Source organism: Bos taurus, chromosome 11 (assembly GCF_002263795.3).
Source record: "Bos taurus isolate L1 Dominette 01449 registration number 42190680 breed Hereford chromosome 11, ARS-UCD2.0, whole genome shotgun sequence".
In the NCBI taxonomy this organism is placed as follows: Eukaryota; Metazoa; Chordata; class Mammalia; order Artiodactyla; family Bovidae; genus Bos; species Bos taurus.
Window position 1 is genome coordinate 38534640 of NC_037338.1, and position 20543 is coordinate 38555182.

Below are 20543 nucleotides of genomic sequence, written 5' to 3' on the forward strand. Positions count from 1 at the left end.
CTAAGTAACTTTCCTGGATTCTACCCTTTAGCATTTTAACAGGATAGATTTTAAAAGAATGGTTTCATTCCTAGCCACAGCAATCAGACAAGAAAAATAAATAAAAGGTATCTAAATTGGAATGGAAAAGGTAAAACTATTTGCAGATAACTTGATACTCTATACAGAGAACCTTAAAGACTCCACCAAACACTTTTAGAACTAAATAAATGAATTCAGCAAGACAGGCAGGATAAAAGATTAATATACATAAATCTGCTGCATTTCTTTATACTAACAATGAAATACCAGAAAGAGAAAGTAAAAAAAAAAAAAAATCCTATTTAAAATCACATAAAAATACTTGCCAAAGCAATTCTGGGGAAAAATAACAAAGCTGGAGGCATAACCCTTCCACACTTCAGGTGATACTGCAAAGTTATAGTAATCAAATAGCATGGTATTGGTACAAAAACAGACATATTGATCAATGGAACAGAATAGAGAGCCCAGAAATAACCCACACAATTACAGTCAATTAATCTATGACAAAGGAGGCAAGAATATACAATGGAGAAAAAGACAGCCTCTTCAACAAGTAGTGTTGGGAAAGCTGTACAGCTACATGTAAATCAATGAAACTAGAACACTCTCTCACACTATATACAAAAATAAATTCAAAATGGTTTAAAGACCTAAACACAAGACATGACACCATAAAACTCTTAGAACATAGTCAAAATATTCTCTGACATAAATTGCAGCAATATTTTCTTAGATCATGCTCCCAAAGCAATAGAAACAAAATAAAAAATAAACAAACAGGGCCAAGCAAACTTAAAACCTTTTGCACAGCAAAGGAAACCATTATCAAATGAAAAGATAACCTACAAAATGGGAGAAAATTTTTGCAAATGATGCAACAGACAAGGGGTTAGTATCCAAAATATACAAACAGCTCATATAGCTCAATATTAAAAAAAAAAAAATCAAAAAATGGGCAGAAGACCTAAACAAACAATTCCCCAAGGAAGACATACAGATGGCCAATAAGCACATGAAAAAATGCTCAACATCACTAATTATTCAGTTCAGTTCAGTTCAGTCGCTCAGTCATGTCCAACTGTTTGTGATCCCATGAATTGCAGCACGCCAGGCCTCCCTGTCTATCACCAACTCCAAGAGTTCACCCAAACTCATGTCCATTGAGTCAGTGATGCCATCCAGCCATCTCATCCTCTGTCATCCCCTTCTCCTCCTGCCCCCAATCCCTCCCAGCATCAGGGTCTTTTCCAATGAGTCAACTCTTCACATGGAGTGGCCAAAGTACTGGAGTTTCAGCTTTAGCATCAGTCCTTCCAATGAACACCCAGGACTGATCTCCTTTAGGATGGACTGGTTGGACCTCCTTGCAGTCCAAGGGGCTCTCAAGAGTCTTCTCCAACACCACAGTTCAAAAGCATCAATTCTTTGGTGCTCAGCTTTCTTCACAGTCCGACTCTGACATCCATACATGACCACTGGAAAAACCGTAGCCTTGACTAGACGGACCTTTGTTGGCAAAGTAATGTCTCTGCTTTTTAATATGAAATCTAGGTTGGTCATAACTTTCCTTCCAAGGAATAAGTGTCTTTTAATTTCATGGCTGCAATCACCATCTTCAGTGATTTTGGAGTCCCCCCAAAATAAAGTCTGACACTGTCTCCACTGTTTCCCCATCTATTTCCCATGAAGTGATGGGACCAGATGCGAGTGTAATGCAAATCAAAATCACAATGAGTTATCACTTTATATCAGTCAGAATGGCTATCATCAAAAAGTTTACAGATCGTAAAATGCTGGAGAGAGTGTGAAGAAAAGTGAACTCTCTTACACTATTGGTGGGAATGTAAACTGGTACAGTCACTGTGGAAAACAACATGGAAGTTCCTTTAAAAAACTAACAGTAGAGCTACCACATGATCCAGCAATCCCACTCCTGGGCATATATCCAGAAAAGAAGAAAACTAATATGAAAAGATATATGCACTCCAATGTTTATGGCAGCACAATTTACGATAGCCAGTATATGGAAACAGTCGAAGGGCACATCAACAGACAATTGGTTTAAAAAGATATAGTATGCCAAAGAAAGTTCAAACTACCATACAGTTGTGCTCATTTCACATGCTAGTAAGATTATGCTCAAAATTCTTCAAGCTAGGCTTTAAGAGTATGTGAACCAAGAACTTCCAGATGTACAAGTCGGGTTTAGAAAAGGCAGAGGAACTAGAGATCAAATTGCCAACATTCACTGGATCAGAGAGAAAGCAAGGGAATTCCAGAAAAACATCTACTTCTGCTTCATTGACTACACAATGGAAATCAGAATAAACTACGGAGTCACAACAAACTATGGAAAATTCTTAAAGAAATGAGAATATGAGACCACCGTACCTGTCTCCTGAGAAACTTGTATACAGGTCAAGAAGCAAAAGTTAGAATCAGACATGGAACAATAGACTGGTTCCAAATTGGGAAAGGAGTACGTCAAGGCTGTATATTGTCACCCTGCTTATTTAACTTCTATGCAGAGTACATTATGCAAATGCTGGGCTGGATGAATCACAAGCTGGACTTAAGATTGCCAGAGGAAATATCAACAACCTCAGATATGCAGATAATACCATTCTAATGGAAGAAAGTGAAGAGGAACTAAAAAGCCTCTTGATGAGGGTGAAAGAGAAGAGTGAAAAAGCTGGCTTGAAAGTTGACATTCAAAAAACTAAGATCATGGCATCTGGTCCCATCACTTCATGGCAAATAGAAGAGGAAAAAGCGGAAGCAGTAACAGATTTTATTTTCTTGGGCTCCCAAACCACTGCAGACAGTGGCTGCAGCCATGAAATTAAAAGATGCTTGGTCCTTAGAAGAAAAGCTATGACAAACCTAGATAGCGTATTAAAAAGCAGAGACATCACTTTGCTAACAAATGTCTGTATAGTCAAAGCTATGGTTTTCCTAGTAGTCAGGTAGAGATGTGAGAGTTGGACCATAAAGAAGGCTGAGTGCCAAAGAATTGATGCTTTTGAACTGTGATGCTGGAGAAGATTCTTGAGAGTCCCTTGGACAGCAAGGATATCAAACCAGTCAATCCTAAAGGAAATCAGTCCTGAATATTAATTAGAAGGACTGCTGCTGAAGCTGAAGCTCCAATACTTTGGGTACCTGATACAAAGATCTGACTCTTTGGAAATAATCCCAATGCTGGGAAAGATTGAAGGCAACAAGAGAAGCGGGTGGAAGAGGATGAGATGGTTAGATAGCATCACCAACTCAATGGACATAAGTTTGAGCAAACTCCAGGTGATAATGAAGGACAGAGGAGCCAGGTATGCTGACGTCCATGAGATCACTAAGAGTTGGACACAACTTAGCAACTAAACACAACAACAACACACACACACACACACACACATATATATACAATGGAATATGTCATAAAAAAGAATAAAATATATCATTTGCAGCAACAGATGGACCTAGAGATTATCATACTAAGTGAAGCAGTAACACACAAATGTTTTATGGTATCACTTATATGTGGAATCTAAAAAATAATACAAATGAATCTATATACAAAACAGAAAAAGATTCACAGACATAGAAAACAAACATACGGTTACCTAAGGAGAAATGGAGGCAGAGAAGGGATAAATTAGGAGTATGGTATTAACATATACAAACTACTATACATAAAATAGATAAGCAACAAGGGTTTACTGTATAGCACAGGGAACTATGTGCTTCCCAGGTGGCTCAGTGGTAAAGAATCCGACTGTCAATGCAGAAGACACAAGAGACACAGGTTCAGTTCTTGGGTCAGGAAGATCTCCTGGAGAAGGAAATGGCAAGCCACTCCAGTATTCTTGCCTGGAAAGTTCCATAGGCAGAGGAGACTGGCGGGCTATTCTTGGGGTCGCAAAGAGTTGGACATGACTGAACGACTGGACATACATGCATAGGGAACTATATTCAATATCTTCTAATAACTCATAATGGAAATCTGAAAAATATAACTCAATCAGTTTTCTGTACTCTTAAAATTAACACAATATTGTAAGTCAATTATATTTCAATTTTTAAAAAAATTACATAACCAAAAAACAACAACAAAAAAACTACACATAGTTTGTGGCTTGCAGTCAAGGGACAGGACCAAGATAGATTGCTCTGATCCCTTCTTCCTTTTTTGCTCTTATTTTAACAGAGTTTTACCCAGTGCCCTGATTTCCTCCATAATATTGGAGAGCTTACATAAACATTTTTTCAGCCTTGTGATTGTTTCACTTCAAATATCATAAATATTAACATTTCCCTGAGCCAACTGTATTTTCATTATTCACCATTTTATTTCTGATGAAGGATATATCTGATACAGAGATGCAATCACTGGTTAAATGGCTTGTCAGAAAGTTAAAAGAATTATAGTGTTTCTTATTATTAGTCTGGCTTTAGGAATAATAGCAACTTATTTATTTGCCAATGTTTTTTAAAAACCTAACAATCCATAATATAAAGAATAAATTTCATAGTTTCTTCTTTCAAATGTCTTAAGCTTAAGATAGGTACTAGATGTCTAAGACCTCCATTGTTAATAAAAAGTTTGATACATACAGAGTTGGGAAATATAATTTATACATATATGGTATACATAATAGCTCATTTTCAAGGATGGTTTTATAATTCAAGTAAACTTTAAGCATGAATTCTCTAAAGATTAAAAACCATTCATTTATTCAAACAACACACACACATACACAAACACAAAACATTTGCTTAGTGCCATTTCAATAGTAAGTAAAATAGGACATAATTTAGGAAGATACTGAGACAGAGCTAGAGGACAACATTAGTATTTTGTTGGGAAGAGTTACTGAGGATGGAACAGTCATAAATGTTTGCTCTGCAGTGCTTCAGCATCATGGGTATTGTCTAATTTTGTATTCCTCCACATACCCCTGCCCCTAACCTTGTTAGCATTCCTATCGGCAGCACCCTGCTTCTGGGGGAGTCTCCTGGGAAACCACTCTTGAGTAGGAGGAACATTGACACAAAGCTGTTTTTCCCTTGTTCTGGCTTGTCTACATGATGCTTACTTCCCTCGCTGTTTGGATCTTAATTTCCTCTTCAGAACTCTCAACTTCCCCTCATTATTCTCTTCTAAATATTCCATTCCAGGAAGGAACCAGACTTTTGTTCTTCACCATATATCTGGGAATGTTCTTTTTTTTGTCCAAATGTGGATTTTAGTAAATTTTAAGGATACCTGTATCACATATTGATTTTGCTACTACTTCCGGCAATTTATTATGTATTTCTCGTGATGTCCCATGAGTTATTTTCCAGAGTTGTATTTTGTTTCTTTTATTGTTATTTGATAATTCATGGGTTGATGATGGCGAATTCCCAAAGGACAATGTCCACTCCTACTTTGATCCTACCAAAGTGCCTTAACAACAAAAAGTGATTCTTAAAATTTGATGGAATTACTGAACACTAACTGAATGGTTTTGCATTCTGTTTGATCAATTTCACTCGTGATATTGCTTGGTTACCCTTGATTAGTATAAACATACAATTATTTTAAAGGTAGTTCAAGTTTTAGGATTGAGTTAGCCAAATATCTTAAGTTTTTAAGTCTCTATTTAGTATACATTTATATAACATTAATTCACACTCTGTCCCTCCTTTTAATCTGTGGTTATACAAAATTGACAGCAATAAGCTATCCATGCTGCTGCCAGTATCCTGGCACTCAGCCTTCCTTTCATGTCATTCCTTCACTTCATCTTTATTAAATGTTTACAAATCATTTAGGTTCAAGCTACAAGTCTGCAATTGTGGCTAAATGCTTACAATGAGAGCTGTTTTCTTCTACAAATATTTGAATGCAGTTTTCTTGATCAGTTTTATTTTTGAGTGTGCAATTTGCAGTTACCTCCTGGAAAAAGAAGCATGCTAATGAATTTCAGATGTGGCACCGATTACTTATTTGTACATTCGTGCAAAATCAAACACATTTGGGACAAATTTTGTTTACTCTTTGGTTTCAAAGAACAGAATTGTGCCAATAATTCAACAAGTGCAAAGGCAATCTTTACCAATGGGGCAATTTGTTGATTTCAGAGACTCTGGTTTGAAATTTCCTTCTGGAGAAAGAGATAATGAATATCCAGTGCACATTCCTGAAGTTACCCAGACTTGCATTTCTACTCTAATCTGCTTCTTTTTGCTTCTATGGGATGAGGAAAATTCATTCTGCAGATTAAATGTTAATTAGTTTTAAGAATCTTGTCTTTGATGGGAAGCAAATCTTTTATAAAGTTTTAATTGAACAGAAGATACTCAAACGAATAGTATTCTAATATTTGATGATATTCACAGAATCTAAAAGGGATGTCAGCTATGTATCTGGTATAGAAAGGATCTCCTATCAGTTTGGTAAAAAAAGCACACTGTTAAGGCCAAAATCAGAATCAACATTTTCCTCTTTTGCAACTCTACATGAACTGAACCTCCACACAATGTCTGTGCCTTGAGTGTAAGGGGGATGCCTTGCACTGGGACGACCCAGAGGGATGGTATGGGGAGGGAGGAGGGAGGAGGGTTCAGGATGGGGAACACATGTATACCTGTGGCGGATTCATTTTGATATTTGGCAAAACTAATACAATTATGTAAAGTTTAAAAATTAAAAAAAAAAAAGAATAAATGGGCAAAAAAAAAAAAAAAAGGTACAGGTATCACTTAGCACCAATCATTATCACAGCCAAAACATAATTGTGAGTTTCACCTACTGACAATTTAAGGGCATTTATAGTATTTCACAGGGCTTCCCAGATGCAGTGGTAAACAATCCACCTGCCAATGAAGTAGACGCAAGAGATGTGGATTTGATCCCAGGTTGGGAAGATCCCCTGGAGTAGGACATGGCAACCCACTCCAGTACTCTTGCCTGGAGAATTCCATGGACAGAGGAGCCTGGTGGGCTACAGTCGTTGGGGTCACAAAGAGTCGGACATGACTGAGGGACTGAGCACAGGACAGCAGCATAATATTTCACACTTGCAGGCTTCATGGAGAGGTGAAAAACCTCTGGTATTCTTGTTAAGATGTCCCCCTTTCCTCTAGATTGCACATATATGCTCTTGGTTCAGGAATACAGTCCTAACCAGGACTCATGGCCAATCATATTTGGGGATGAGGGCACTGGTGATGAGAAGTAGACATATTATTCTGTCCCATAAGCAGAAAGTATTTTTGATGTTTTCTCTTCATTACTTCCCATATCCCACATAAAGTATTCTGACTCCACCCTTTGATTTTTACAACTGAATGCAACTTCCTGAGGTTAAAATTATGTTAGGACATTGGTTCTCATACTTGAGTAGGGATCAAAATCATAGGATTGTTAAGACACAGATTGCTGAGCCCCATCCTTAGAGTTTCCAATTCAATAGTTCTGATGGGGCCCATGATTTTGCATTTCTAATAAGTTACTGGATGATGCTAATGTTTCTGGTCTGGAAATCACATTTAGAAAATCATTGAGTTAAATAGTTATATAACTTGGTCTTTTGTGGCAGAAGTGTGATCATATCGCTATCTTCCATCCTTCTACCTTAAGTAACTATCATTCAATTTTTATGAAGGAATTTTCTGACTATGCATGAATCACAAAGATGTACATATTATTTACAAATGTGTATTAAAATGGGTCTTAAATTAACTGAAATTTGATGACTATAGTGTTTGGAGATGTAAATAATGAAACAATGCTAGATTTTTCAGGAGGAAATCAATGCAATTATATGGCATCAGATTATTTAAAAAGTAATTAAGTTTTCCCTATAAACTCAACTCCTATTTACATGGCCTTAGAGAATTTTAAGATACTCAAAGATAATTAACAACTAAACACAATAAACTATTAGTAGGTGAAATACCTATTTTACATTCTGCTTAAAATATTTCTTTTCTGTTAATATAATAATTTACTCAATTATAGTCTTCTTTTTGCAAAATATCTATTTTCTGGATCAAAGCTCTTTGCTGGGTTGTATAATTATATATAACAAAAATTAGGCACTTCTTCACAAAACTAACTGGAGCAACCAGAGACCCTAATGACAGTAGTGAGGATCAACGAAAGGCTAGTATTTGAAAGTTGCTTGGTAATGACAATGCCAAGTATGCTAAGCTACTTGATTACACTGTAATTTATAAATCCTTTTTTGGATATGATATCATTTAAGTTTCAAATGAAAGAAGCCAACAAGAGATGTCCCTAACATCTGAGACTCTCTATGTGTTCAGATTTCTCTTTCTTAAAGTAGTTGTATAGATAATAACTTTTTTCCTTTTCAAAATACTACTTTAGTTATGTTTATAAAGAAATGTGCAGAGGATAATATATGGTCTCCAAGAGTGTGGAGCTTTTTAACCCTAAATATAATTTCTTAATTCCTTTAGGCTTTACAAAAGGCAGTATATTTCTCTTTTTAGCTTTTTAGTTGCTCCTGCATCATAGGTAATAATAACAGAAATCAAATAAAATCATTGAAAATACAGCTAAAACTGAAAAAAGAAATTTGGCAAACAAAAGTTTGTAGTTGAAGTATGGTTTTTAATTCAGCTGAGTGGTAAAATTTTTCCCAGTGGAAATGAGGAAAGATTATGACATGTATCCAAGTATGTACGTGCTAATGTCTAGGTATCCTACACATGCAATCTAGAACAATGTGGAAATTGACAAACGGGCAGAATCCTGACAACTGCAAAGAAAGGCTCTGTCCAGGTACATAAAGATCAATGAAATATAGTTTTTCAAAGTTTAAAACAAATTGAAAAAACTGGACAAACTTACTTACTGGACAAACAATGCCTTAACCTGAAAAAGTGGCTTTCACACTGAAACTTTCCCACTGTTGGCTGTGGTGTGCAGAACATTTGGTTATTGGGGGTTTTCTGAGGTGCTCAACAATGCCATTTCTCCAGGACTGAGGCATTTCCAGGGAAGTGGGACATTTAGTTTTCAGGACAGTCTTGGGTGGACAGAGATGGTTGGAAACCCCAGGATATGTTTTCACATCTTTCAGTTATACCTTATATAATACAAGCCAGGAATTGCACTCTGGATTTGACTCCACAATCAGCTTTATTAGACATTTGTATCAAGTTCATTTTCTAATGGCATGGTTTCTTTAGCAAGTAAGTAATGATACTTGCAAACCCTGGCTGGGTTTAGTAATGATTTAATTACCAGCCATTCAAAATATTCTACATTTAATTTTTGAAAGTTTAATTAAGTGGACAAATTCCTTTCAATTGGGCAATTGGTTTTCATATTTCTCTTATTTTTTCCCCTACAAGAATGGGGCTCTTAGAACATTATATATGGTAAAAAAAATTCTTTCTCAACTTGAACTAGTGTTTTCTAACTCCATATCCTTTGAAGATTACATAGTGACTATGCACTAAAGATCCAACTTCCTTTTGGAACAGATGAATATCTGTTGTCTTGGAGGTGGATGATATTTCATGGAAAAATAATTAATTTCTAAAGCTTAATTTTTACATGACTCCAGGTATCTGACACTGAAATGATCTTCATGAAATTTGATAGCTGCCAACATTCAGAAAACTAAGATCATGGCATCTGGTCCCATCACTTCATGGGAAATAGATGGGGAAACAGTGGAGACAGTGTCAGACTTTATTTTTTGGGGCTCCAAAATCACTGCAGATGGTGACTGCAGCCATGAAATTAAAAGATGCTTACTCCTTGGAAGGAAAGTTATGACCAACCTAGATTTCATATTAAAAAGCAGAGACATTACTTTGCCAACAAAGGTCCGTCTAGTCAAGGCTACGGTTTTTCCAGTGGTCATGTATGGATGTCAGAGTTGGACTGTGAAGAAAGCTGAGCACCAAAGAATTGATGCTTTTGAACTGTGGTGTTGGAGAAGACTCTTGAGAGCCCCTTGGACTGCAAGGAGGTCCAACCAGTCTATCCTAAAGGATTCCTAAAGAATCCTGGGTGTTCATTGGAAGGACTGATGCTAAAGCTGAAACTCCAGTACTTTGGCCACTCCATGTGAAGAGTTGACTCATTGGAAAAGACCCTGATGCTGGGAGGGATTGGGGGCAGGAGGAGAAGGGGATGACAGAGGATGAGATGGCTGGATGAAAACACTGACTCGATGGACATGAGTTTGAGTGAACTCCGGGAGTTGGTGATGGACAGGGAGGCCTGGCGTGCTGCGATTCGTGGGGTTGCAAAGAGTCGGACACCACTGAGCGACTGAACTGAACTGAAAGATGCAACCTGTCATTTGAAATTCTCAGTGTGAATGACTTCCCCAGTATCATGCTCATTTGGTAAAAATTACCTGGAAAAAAATGCTTACTGTGAATTGATATTTGGATGTTATGTTTTAAACCCTTTGGTTTTGCATAAAATTGAAAAAAACCTGGACAAATAGATGAATAAAGGTTAAATAATCATGTTTTGACTAAAAATGTTAAAACATGGAAAGCTGGTTAAAAATATATTTACAAAATAGAATACATTTATTTATTTACTTTTTTATTTTTGGCCACACTACACGTGGCATGAGATATCTTAGTTCCTTGACCAGGGATTGAACTCTTGTCCCTCTGCATTGGAAGTGCAGAGTCTTAACTGGACCACCAGGGAAGTCCCTAAAATAGAAAATATTTTAAAATATCTAGTGGTATTTAACTTATTAAGTGCCAACTGTGATTGATAATAGTGCATGCAAAGGCAAAATTGACTAACACTGAAATACAGTTCAGATTTCAGTCATTACATTAAAAATGTCCTCAGCTTTAAGTTATATGATGATAAACTGTACCTGTTGAAAAATATATGTGGAAAAAAGAAATAATTTTATGGCAAAAATATGACTCATCTAAGGCATTCATTTATTCTGATCCAGCAATCATGGTAAATGTGTTTGGATTACTGGTCATAAGTACGCAACATTTAAAAGGAGAATGGAGATCTTTATTAAAACAGAAAGTTCCTCAAACTCTACAATGATGTCAGTAATATTGTCAGGTCCTTGGAGCACATTATTGTTTTAAGCAGAAGTCCCTACACTTTCACATTGGTTATAAAACATTATTTTGTGCTGCTGGCCTGGAATGAGAATGTCATACATCTGTAGGCAATTAGAAGAAGCTGGACTGCATGTTTGATCAGCTCAATAATAAACGGGCACAAGTGTGACTCGACTTATGTTAGATTCCCTAGACAGATTATCCTGTTGTTATCATATGAAATAACCCCCTTTTATCAACAATTAAGTAAATCCACATTTATGGGCACTTTGCAAAAGTGTGTGATGGGAAGAAATCCAACTTAAGCCTTAAGTCATCCAAAAAAACTTTTATCCCTGCTTTTAATGATACAGACCCCCCCAATCTCAAATTGTAGAAATTGGTTGAATTATGCAAAACAGTTTGGGTTGGAAATGCCTCATGTGCACACAATCAATGAATATGTATTTAGCATCTATCATAAGCATTTAAGAGTTTTAGCTTATAATTGAAAAAGAAATTCCCAAAGAAGAAAAGACCTTACTTTGTAAGGTAGTCTAAATCTTTGTTTAAGAAAGATTAAATAGGATTTCATTTTTATTATTCACTTTTTATTATACAGTTTTTACTGTAACCAATGCATGTTGTAAATCCTGAATATGTTTTATTCTAGAACTTCATTCGATTCTAGGCATTCTTCTTGCTTTCAACCACAGCTGTCAATGATGGATCATAAATTAGTTTGTAGTTTCTGATAAATGAATTTACCTGCTTTTTTTCCCTCCTAAGTACCATTCAAACATCTGTCCGAAGTATAAAAAATAATTTAATATGTAAGTCAATACTTTAAAACTTTCACCAAACCTTTTCAGTTTCAGGAAAAATACCACCAAACCTTCCAATATAATTATATATTTAAATAATACAATTAAAAGTTGGTATTTTAAATAAATTCAAGGTATTTTTAAACCAATATTCAGTCAAATACACACACCATACATATATAAATATATATTTATTTGTAAATATATATTTATTTATATATATATATAAATAACCTCATGAGGTTATCTCTTTGACATAATCCTTAAATTAAATATCTGAATATCAAGCAGATGCTGAAGCATTCATCATCAATATTGGAATTCTGACTCATGACAGTAACACAAAACAGATGCTAATAAGATAGGCACTCTGAAAAGTGACACCATCACAGCATGGCTTAGCTCTTGATGTGGGATACTGAAAATTTGAATGCAAAATATAAAATAATAAAAGTCAGAGCCTGATAGGTTTCCTTACTTCATCTATAAACCATTTAAAATCTACTATATTTTTATACAGAAGATAAAACTCAACACTCGTGAATAAGGGGCAGCATCCTAGAAGTCCAAAAGATGCTTCTTTCACTTAATATAGCAGCTAGGTGACCCCAGTTGAACCCTTCTGTGTTGAGGGAGGAAGGTGCTCTCTTCTTCACTTATGTAAGTAGAAGGTAAGAACTCCTGGGCCCTTCCTATTGGCCAGTGTGTACAAGGCACTTATGGTGTATATGGGGTGTACCCAGCCAGCACCTGGCAGTGAAAAAGTAGTCTGAAGCTTCTATGGCCACATCAGGCAGATCTAAAAGGGTTTGCTAAGTAGTCAAAGAGGAACAAAATCCCTTAGCATAGTCCAGTTAGTTCATATGCTACACGTCTTCAAAGCCCAAGATTCTTATCAGTTTGCTAGCATGAGTCTACCGGATGTGTATTCTTTGTGAGAATAAACAGAAAAACCCAGGCAGATGGTGCCATGGTGCAAGTGATATAAGTGAAATGTGCTCAAATGAGAGCTTAAGAATAGATATAAGTGTGAGTGGGGGAAGACTCCTTCAAAGGTAATGAGAAGCAGAAGTCCCATTTCTTTATTCCTCAGTGAGGAAAACAAGTCACTGTTAAGTTCAATTAAGAGACCTTAAAGGGGGGCATTTGTGGAGTAGCTTGACAGCACAATTTTAAATTCCAAATGAATAATTTGACTGTTCCTTTTGACAGCTGTGACTCTAGCCCCATCTGTCTGGGTTTGAAGGCTGGCTCTGCACTCACCACCTGTGTGACCCCTGGATCTTAAACTTGGCTGCACACTGGAACCACTTGGGGAGCTTAAAAAAAATACTGATTCCTGGAACCCACCCCCAGAGAGTGTTATTTAATTGGGCTGGGGTGTGGTTTGGACATGGAGAAGTTTTAAAGGCTCCCAAGTGACTCTAAATATGTGCAGCTAAGGTTGAGAACCATTGGTGACCTCTCTGAGACAGAGTTTCCTCATTTGTAAAATGATGACGACACGGGCAGCAACTACCTTTTATGATTTTTGTGATGATTGAATATGATAACGCAGGCAAAGCCCTTAGCACAAAGAATGGCGAGGGGGAAGCTCTCAATAAATGAGAGCTGTTGTCGTTCTCACCACAAGGTGCACTTGGGCAAGAACTTTCTCATTAGCATAGAAAGTCAAGCTTACCTTGGCACACGTTATGCTCACTCTGCTCATAGCCTGTTGCACACTGGATCCGGTGAGAAGGGTTGATGGGAATGCGCTGAGGGTCAGATGGGTTCCGCCGGGTGACAAAGTTATTTCGGCCAGTCTGCACTTCAGCAGCAGCACTGGCGACAAAACCACCCCCAGGCACCACTCCACTGGCAGCGACGCCAGTGGCTGCTACACCCCCAGTGCCTGTACTAGAGGTCGCGGCTGCATTTGCAGCTGCACCCGCACCTTCGGCTGCTGGTGTTTCTTGCTGAGGTTGCTCATTGTTGACAATAATCTGGGCTGTTTTAGGAAGGCAGAGGTATCCTCCATAGTGGTTGACACATTTCATTCCACCTTTGCAAGCATCTGGGACAATGTCACATTCATCAATATCTGTGGTGAGTAATAAAATAAGTCAGGAATCTTCTTACAGGGGAAACCGAACATGTAAACACATGCTTACACCTTTTGGGTATAATACAGGTGGGGCATGAAGGACATACTAGATGGGGACAGAGAGCTATGATCAGATGGGAAGTCTTTGAAGCTGGCTCACCTTTGCACTGCTGTCTTACAGGATCCCACTCATATCCATCTGTGCATTGCTGTGAAGAGGAGCCAGGAGACAATTAATTGAGTATCCACTCTCAAAGAAGTCACTCTAAAAGCTTCATATTTATGGCAATAGTCTTGGTACTAGAGTCCCACATAGATGATGAGATGAGTAGTTTAACATTCTGTAGCTTTTTAAAAAAGATACATCTGGGCACTAGACTGCTTCAGGGATCCCTTCTCAATCACCACCTGTCTCAGGTCTTTTGTTGCATTTCCATTGGATCCAGTTGCCCATAACCATCTTGGAATTCCTTTCTGTCTTGATACTAATATTCTGTAATCTCTCTCTCTCTTTTTTTTTTTTTTTTTGCTTTACTTGACCCTTCTTCCACATTATAAATTTTACCAAAAAAAAAAAAAAAATCCAACTGAGTTCTTTTATTCAGCCCTTGACTATTCCCCCTCTCTCTAAATCCTCTTAGAACAGTCCAGCACCTGACTTTCCTTATCATTCCTATTCAGTTAAGTCCTGATCTGTCTTCTCATACCATGGCCTGCCTCCCAGCTTCAGTTTCTAAAGGTCCTCTCTAGTTCACTCACTGACAGAACCATCTGTCAAGTACCCTTTCACACCAGGCACCATCCTAGTCCCTGGGAAAGCAAAGATGATTAAGATCTTGTTCCTATTCTCAGGCAGCTCGCAGGCCTGAAGAGGAGACAGACAGGTAGATTAGTTGAAGCAAGATGTCAGGTGTCGTGAGACAAATTCACCTGTGGAAGGAGTGATGGACTCTGTTCAGGACTGTGGGTAGGCATGACAGGGTGGAAAGGAGGGCTTTATGGGCAAAGCTACAAGTGAGTTGGATTTTTTTCCAGAGAGATGTGGTAAGTCTAGGATGAGGGACCACATAAGCAAAGGTGCAAAGCTGGAAGGAGCTACCAGTAGTCCTGGGTGGATGGAGTGAGATAAGAGAGGTAGGCAGGGCCAAACCTGGGAAGCCTTTCTCTGGAAAGGCCAAGTGGGAACTGAATTCGACCTTGAAGGTCAGTGAATCTCAAGCTTTATTATGCTTAAGAATCAGTCTGGTGCTTGTTAAAATGCGATTCCTGGGACCAACCAAAGGCTCTGACTCTGTAGGTCAGGTAGGGGGCATGGAATCTGAATTCCTAACAAGCATCTCAGGTGATTTTGATACAAGTTATCTATGGGCTACTTCTTGAGACATGCTGGTCTAAGTGATGAGGCCTCTGAAGAATTCTTAAGCTCAAGAAAACATCTGATCACATGCAGATTTGAGGAAGAGGTTTCAGGAAGGATTAAGCAAAAGTAGAATAAACAAACAAATAAACTTAAATTCTTCCATAAGAGCCAAGAGTTGCTTGGCAAACAACAGATGCTTGGCAAATAAATAGCTGATTGGAGACAGAGATGAGTTTAGATATTTTACTGACTTCCGAGACAATAAGGTGAAAACTAAACTCATTTTATTTCCCAAACTAACGCTTCTACTTTTACCAACACTGTCCAAGGCAGTATACCACATTTCTCAGGAACCAGAATAACAATTTTAACATCAACTTTTCCATCATTTTCCTTCAAGCTCTGCTGTTTTTGCATCCATTTTTATATCTCCCATGTTGGTGTAAGCCTTCCTGACTTCATGAGAAGGCAAATCTCCTTAGCTGGTCTCCATATCACTGCATTCTGCACACAAGCCTCTATGATAACCTTTCTTTGCTCTCTTGGTTACACTGCTCCTCCATCTAAGAGCTCACAGGGGCCTGTGGACCCCTCATCTTCCACTATTACCATCTTTAGGTTCTCCACACCACCCAGCCCCTTGTCACCTCCTGATCTTGACTTGGCTATGTTCCCTTCTAGTCTTTGATTATGCCACCTTTTCTGATTCAGGTGCCTCTTCAGGCTTTCTAGAATAATTCAAAGTCCTCACTTCCTTCAAGAAGTAGCAGCAAGTTCTAACTCCTTCAATAAGCCAGTCGCTTATTGAAGGCAGCACGTGCTAAGTCGCTTCAGTTGTATCCAAACCTTTGCAACCCTGTGGACGGTAGCCCACCAGGCTCCTCTGTCCATGGGATTCTCCAGGCAAGAATAATAGAGTGGGTTGCCAGTATGAACATTAATTACCTCTGCTTTTGTATTTCTTTAGCAACATGTATAAGCTGCATAATACTTTGTACTTTTCAACAGTACTTTTCTCAAGGTAAATTCCCCAAGGTTAAGGTCTGAAATTTTTTAGTAAACAAATAAGCTGAATTCTTTTGATAGTGATGAGAATTGCTTATGCACAAGGCAGGTACATGACGAATACATAACTGAATGGATCCTATCTTTAATATGAAAGGAGAATATGAGGCTATCTTATGGATATGATCCCATCCTTCTGAAAGGTAGGCAGAATGGCAGTTCACTTGATAAATTTGTATGCTAAATAGAGGAGACTTGCAGTTTGTTTTAGGTCTTCAGTTCCAGGACATTCAATATGGATCACAATTAAACAAGCCTAGACTGAATTTAGTTTCACCACTTACTGGTTGTGTAGTCTTAATTTAGATACCTCTCTGATCTTTAGTTCTACTAGAAGTAAGAGCATGCCACTTAGCTCATACTTTGCTATGAGAATGAAAAGAGATAGTGTCTCCATAGGGAGTTACTAAAAAAATAGTTACATCTTGTCCTTTAACCATGAACTAATAGCCATATACAGTTTAAAAGAGAATAGATTTAATCTTGGCACAGAAAGGGTGCCATATCTGAGAAACCTGGTATAAATGGTGAACCCTAGTTAGCAGTCTTAAAACTACAGTGTCTCAACCACAGGGAACTTTCTCTGCCAAAGATGAGTAAGGTTTAGGTGATTAGCAAAGGGAAGGGAGTACAAGATAAGCAGTTGTAAAAGCAATAAAATCTATTATTACATGAATATAAAAGGGGGTAGCTAATTTAATTTTAACTCCCTAAGAAGGTAGTAAGTTTAGCCCAAAGAACAAAACAATTTCATCTGAAGATAAACAACACATGTATTCATTTCTCTTGCTTTATTTATCTTCAGCAGAGGAAGCAACTACATTTACCATTAAGTTAACAAAATATTTATACTAAACCCCATCTGATTTATAGTTGATCTGGACAACAAGGAACATTTGCCAGATGAATACTAACATTCTAGGGATAATACGGTATCAAAAAGTGAGATAATGTTTATTATCAGTAATTAACATTAGCTCACTTTTAGAGTTTTATTTTCAAAAATTTTCAAAATTCTTTTGAGTAAGATTACTTAATTTTAAGTTGGGAGCAAGTAGAAAAATATGGTTTTCATATTCTGATCCAGGACAAATGTCATTTGCCTCAAAACACTGATTAAAGACTAGAAAACACAAAACAGAGGTGCAAACAAACTCACCAGAAGTGAGGCAAGCACTGCTCTCTGTTCTCACCATCCATTCTGGGCAGTGGTGGGGAGGGGTGGTTAGATGATGATATTTTCAATACTTTTTCAATGTTGATTGACTCATACAATTAGCTAATTAATAAAGATTACTTGGAAATATCAGATATGCTAATCAGAAAATACAAAACCAAATTTCACACAATGCATTTTACCAAATACTGCATCCTGGTAACACATGTCTATCTGAGTGGCATTTATATGAGCTATCAGTTAGATTGTAAGTGAATAATAGCCTTTATAAAGTCGAGAAAATCCACTTACATGAGAACATAAGTCACATGCACAAATGAGGTGAAGGGCTTTTATGATATTTAACATTCCTATTTGAGTCTTACTCCTTGAGTTCTGGTTTTATCTGCATGTATATAGTAATTCATGTTTTCCAATGACTTACACTCATTAATATGCTGAATGTTTCATAAACATGTAGCTTACTTTGATTTTTGTTTTAAAGGAGTTTCCCTTTTTGGCCTTGCATAAATCCTTACATTTTGGTCCCTATCTCAAATGGGGATCTAAATGAACTTTTGAAAGGACAGGCTATTTACAACATATCTTAAACGTGAACCTTGTTAACGCTGGTTTAATTTATTACCCTCTGCAGAGAATAGCCCACATAGACTGGCAGGACTGGATAAAGTCTCCCTTGTGCCACAGAATCCCACTGAACCGCAGTTATCTCAAATTCCATCACCCCTTACCGTGTACGTGATGGTTTCTTCAGTGTCCTGTGACTTGACCAACGCCAGAGTCAGCATAGTTAGGAAAAGGGCTTTCAACATCGTGAATCTCAAATAAAACACAGTACAAACCGATGCTTAGCATCCGCAGCGGAGGAAAATAAAACTTCAGCTGTAAAGTAACAAGCAAGTAAGGTAGAGAAGGTGGAGAAAGCTGAGGCTCCTTCATACACAACTTCTTCTAATCTACTTCTCATCTCCCCACCCCCTCCTCAACTTTCCCTTGGCCAAACGGGACACCAAAGGCTGAAGACGGCTGCAGAATTACATTTCGATTTACACTGTCCGGCTACGAATATACACAAAAGCTGTAAGGTAAGCAATTTACACTGCACCTACAATAGGCTCGAGAAAGGGGGTGAAAGAGAAAGAATACAGGGTAATTAATTTCAAAGGTGACGGTGCATTGTTTTTCCGAGGGTGGAAGTGGGGCAGCAAATCTCATATTCCTTTGAACGTTAAGGCTTTCCCTATAAGCTCACCTCCAGCTAGTTATCAGATCAGATCAGTCGCTCATTAAGTTCCTTGCAAAGTTCAGCAGAAAAACTTGTGAACCAATATGAATTATCTTGGCTTCTTTTTTTTTTAAAACAAAATACCACAGCGAAACTCCGGAGCAATCTCCTCCCATAGTAAAATACCTGCCCTTCAGAACTCCTCACATTCCCCAGCGCAAACTCTCCAAGTGGCATTTCCACGCGTTCTCTGTGAGCAGCTTTGTTTAAAAGCCCCAGGTGGTGTAGAGGAGCAGCCCAAGCGTCTAGTTCCCTCGCGCCTTACGGGTGTCTCGGTCCCCGAAATGCTACCTTCAGGATCCGGTCTCCCTAAGGCCAGAACTGGGGAACCACACCGCAGCCCGAAGTACCAGTTTCAGGGCGGCCGGCCAGGCGTCCTCAGGGAGGCGAGGTCCCCTTTCTTAAAAGTATGTTAACAGGCGGCTGTCTCTGGGGAGCTGCTTAGTGCTCCAGCTTCTAACCAGTTCCGGTGAAATCCAGGTGCGGCTTAAATCTCACACACTGGCCCCCTGAAAGTTTCAAAACTTCGTTTGCGGGCAAAGCCCTGTCGGTTGATTGTCGGCACGCACACACATGCCCATCCAAACAGATGTCACCTAATGCTCGCACATCCTGACAGATCGCATTCCGAGACCTCACACCTCCACCTCCCTCTCTGCCTGAAAGATCCTGCACTGTGTGGGGGCAGTTCTCAGGTCCACTGCACCCCTCAAGTCACCCCACTTACTCCTCAGCGCGCGGCCACGCGGGCACGGGGTGCGCTGGTGTGACCCCCGCTCCGGGGTTCCTACCTGCGCGGCCGCGCTGCGCTCCGGGCCCGGGCAGCGAGGGGAGAGCGCAGGGGAGGGCAGCCCCGTGGGTCTGAACTGGCGAGGTCTGGCAGCGGCGCGGCGGCAGGAGGAGGAGGAGAAAAGGAGGGAAAGGGGAGGGCGAAGGGGGGCGGAGGAGAGAGCTGAGGGAGGCGCAAGGGCTGAGCTGAGCGCAGCAAACCCAGAGGGGAGGGCGCGCTGCGCAGCTGGGTCTGCGCCCCTACCTCCGAGGGCGCCTGCCCGCCCCTCCCAGCCCCTCACCCTTAGTTCCCAGACGCGCCGGAACTCTAGGCAGAAGATGGCACGTTTGGCATGTGATGTTTGGGATATGAATAGGCCTTGGTGATGCTCCAGCCTCCCAGGCAATTTCTCGTGCCCCGCGGAGTGGAAAACTGCTCTCCCAGAGAGCTTGCGAGCGTCCTGAGAAATTGCTTAAAAAAAAAAAAAAAAAGTGAATCCTAGGAAAGTAAATTAACCCCATTTATAGGACTAGTTCTTTCGCCTTTTCTTTAAGATTTTTTTTTTTTTTGGTGGGAGGAGGGGATAGGGGAGTGTCTACTTCCTAAAATATAGAAAAAGAGCATTCATAATGTTGTAGCCATGCGTTCCGGGAAACAAACTCACTCAGAAGGACAATGCAGATAGTGGAATGCTGTTTGTTACACTGGTGGGCCCAAGGCAGAGTCTCCTCTTAGCCAAGGACCTTGACCAGTTTTTCTGAAAACCTTCTATACCCTAAGAGTATGTACCCAAATCCACTTCCCCCAATTCCCTGAAAGTAGTCTGAACAAAGGAAAAGAAAGATACAAAGTTAACCCGTGATTCATATGCCTTAAGCCTAGGTAGTTAGTG

The 20543-nt window shown here is 39.0% G+C and overlaps 2 protein-coding genes across 10 annotated transcripts in view; one reads left to right on the top strand and one right to left on the bottom strand.

Annotated features, from left to right (window-relative positions):
• The window catches only part of EFEMP1 (EGF containing fibulin extracellular matrix protein 1), a 69484-nt gene extending 49721 nt beyond the window's left edge, over positions 1–19763 (bottom strand). For 2 of the 5 annotated variants that reach the window (XM_024998511.2, XM_010809931.4), the window contains exons 1-4: positions 19674–19745; positions 18329–18479; positions 14156–14204; positions 13591–13992 (exon numbers count right to left, since the gene is read on the bottom strand). In XM_024998511.2, the coding sequence (XP_024854279.1) occupies positions 13591–13992; positions 14156–14204; positions 18329–18409 (532 nt within the window). In that variant the 5' untranslated portion in view covers positions 18410–18479; positions 19674–19745. 5 annotated transcript variants of the gene reach the window in all.
• LOC107132925 (uncharacterized) overlaps positions 1–20543 on the top strand; it is a 471858-nt gene that overhangs the window by 238255 nt on the left and 213060 nt on the right. For 3 of the 5 annotated variants that reach the window (XR_009496428.1, XR_001501312.3, XR_009496431.1), the window contains one exon: positions 18613–18682. The exons of the other annotated variants lie outside the window; for them this stretch is intronic. The gene's annotated coding sequence lies outside the window, so the exon portion shown is untranslated. The remainder of the gene's footprint in view (positions 1–18612; positions 18683–20543) is intronic. 5 annotated transcript variants of the gene reach the window in all.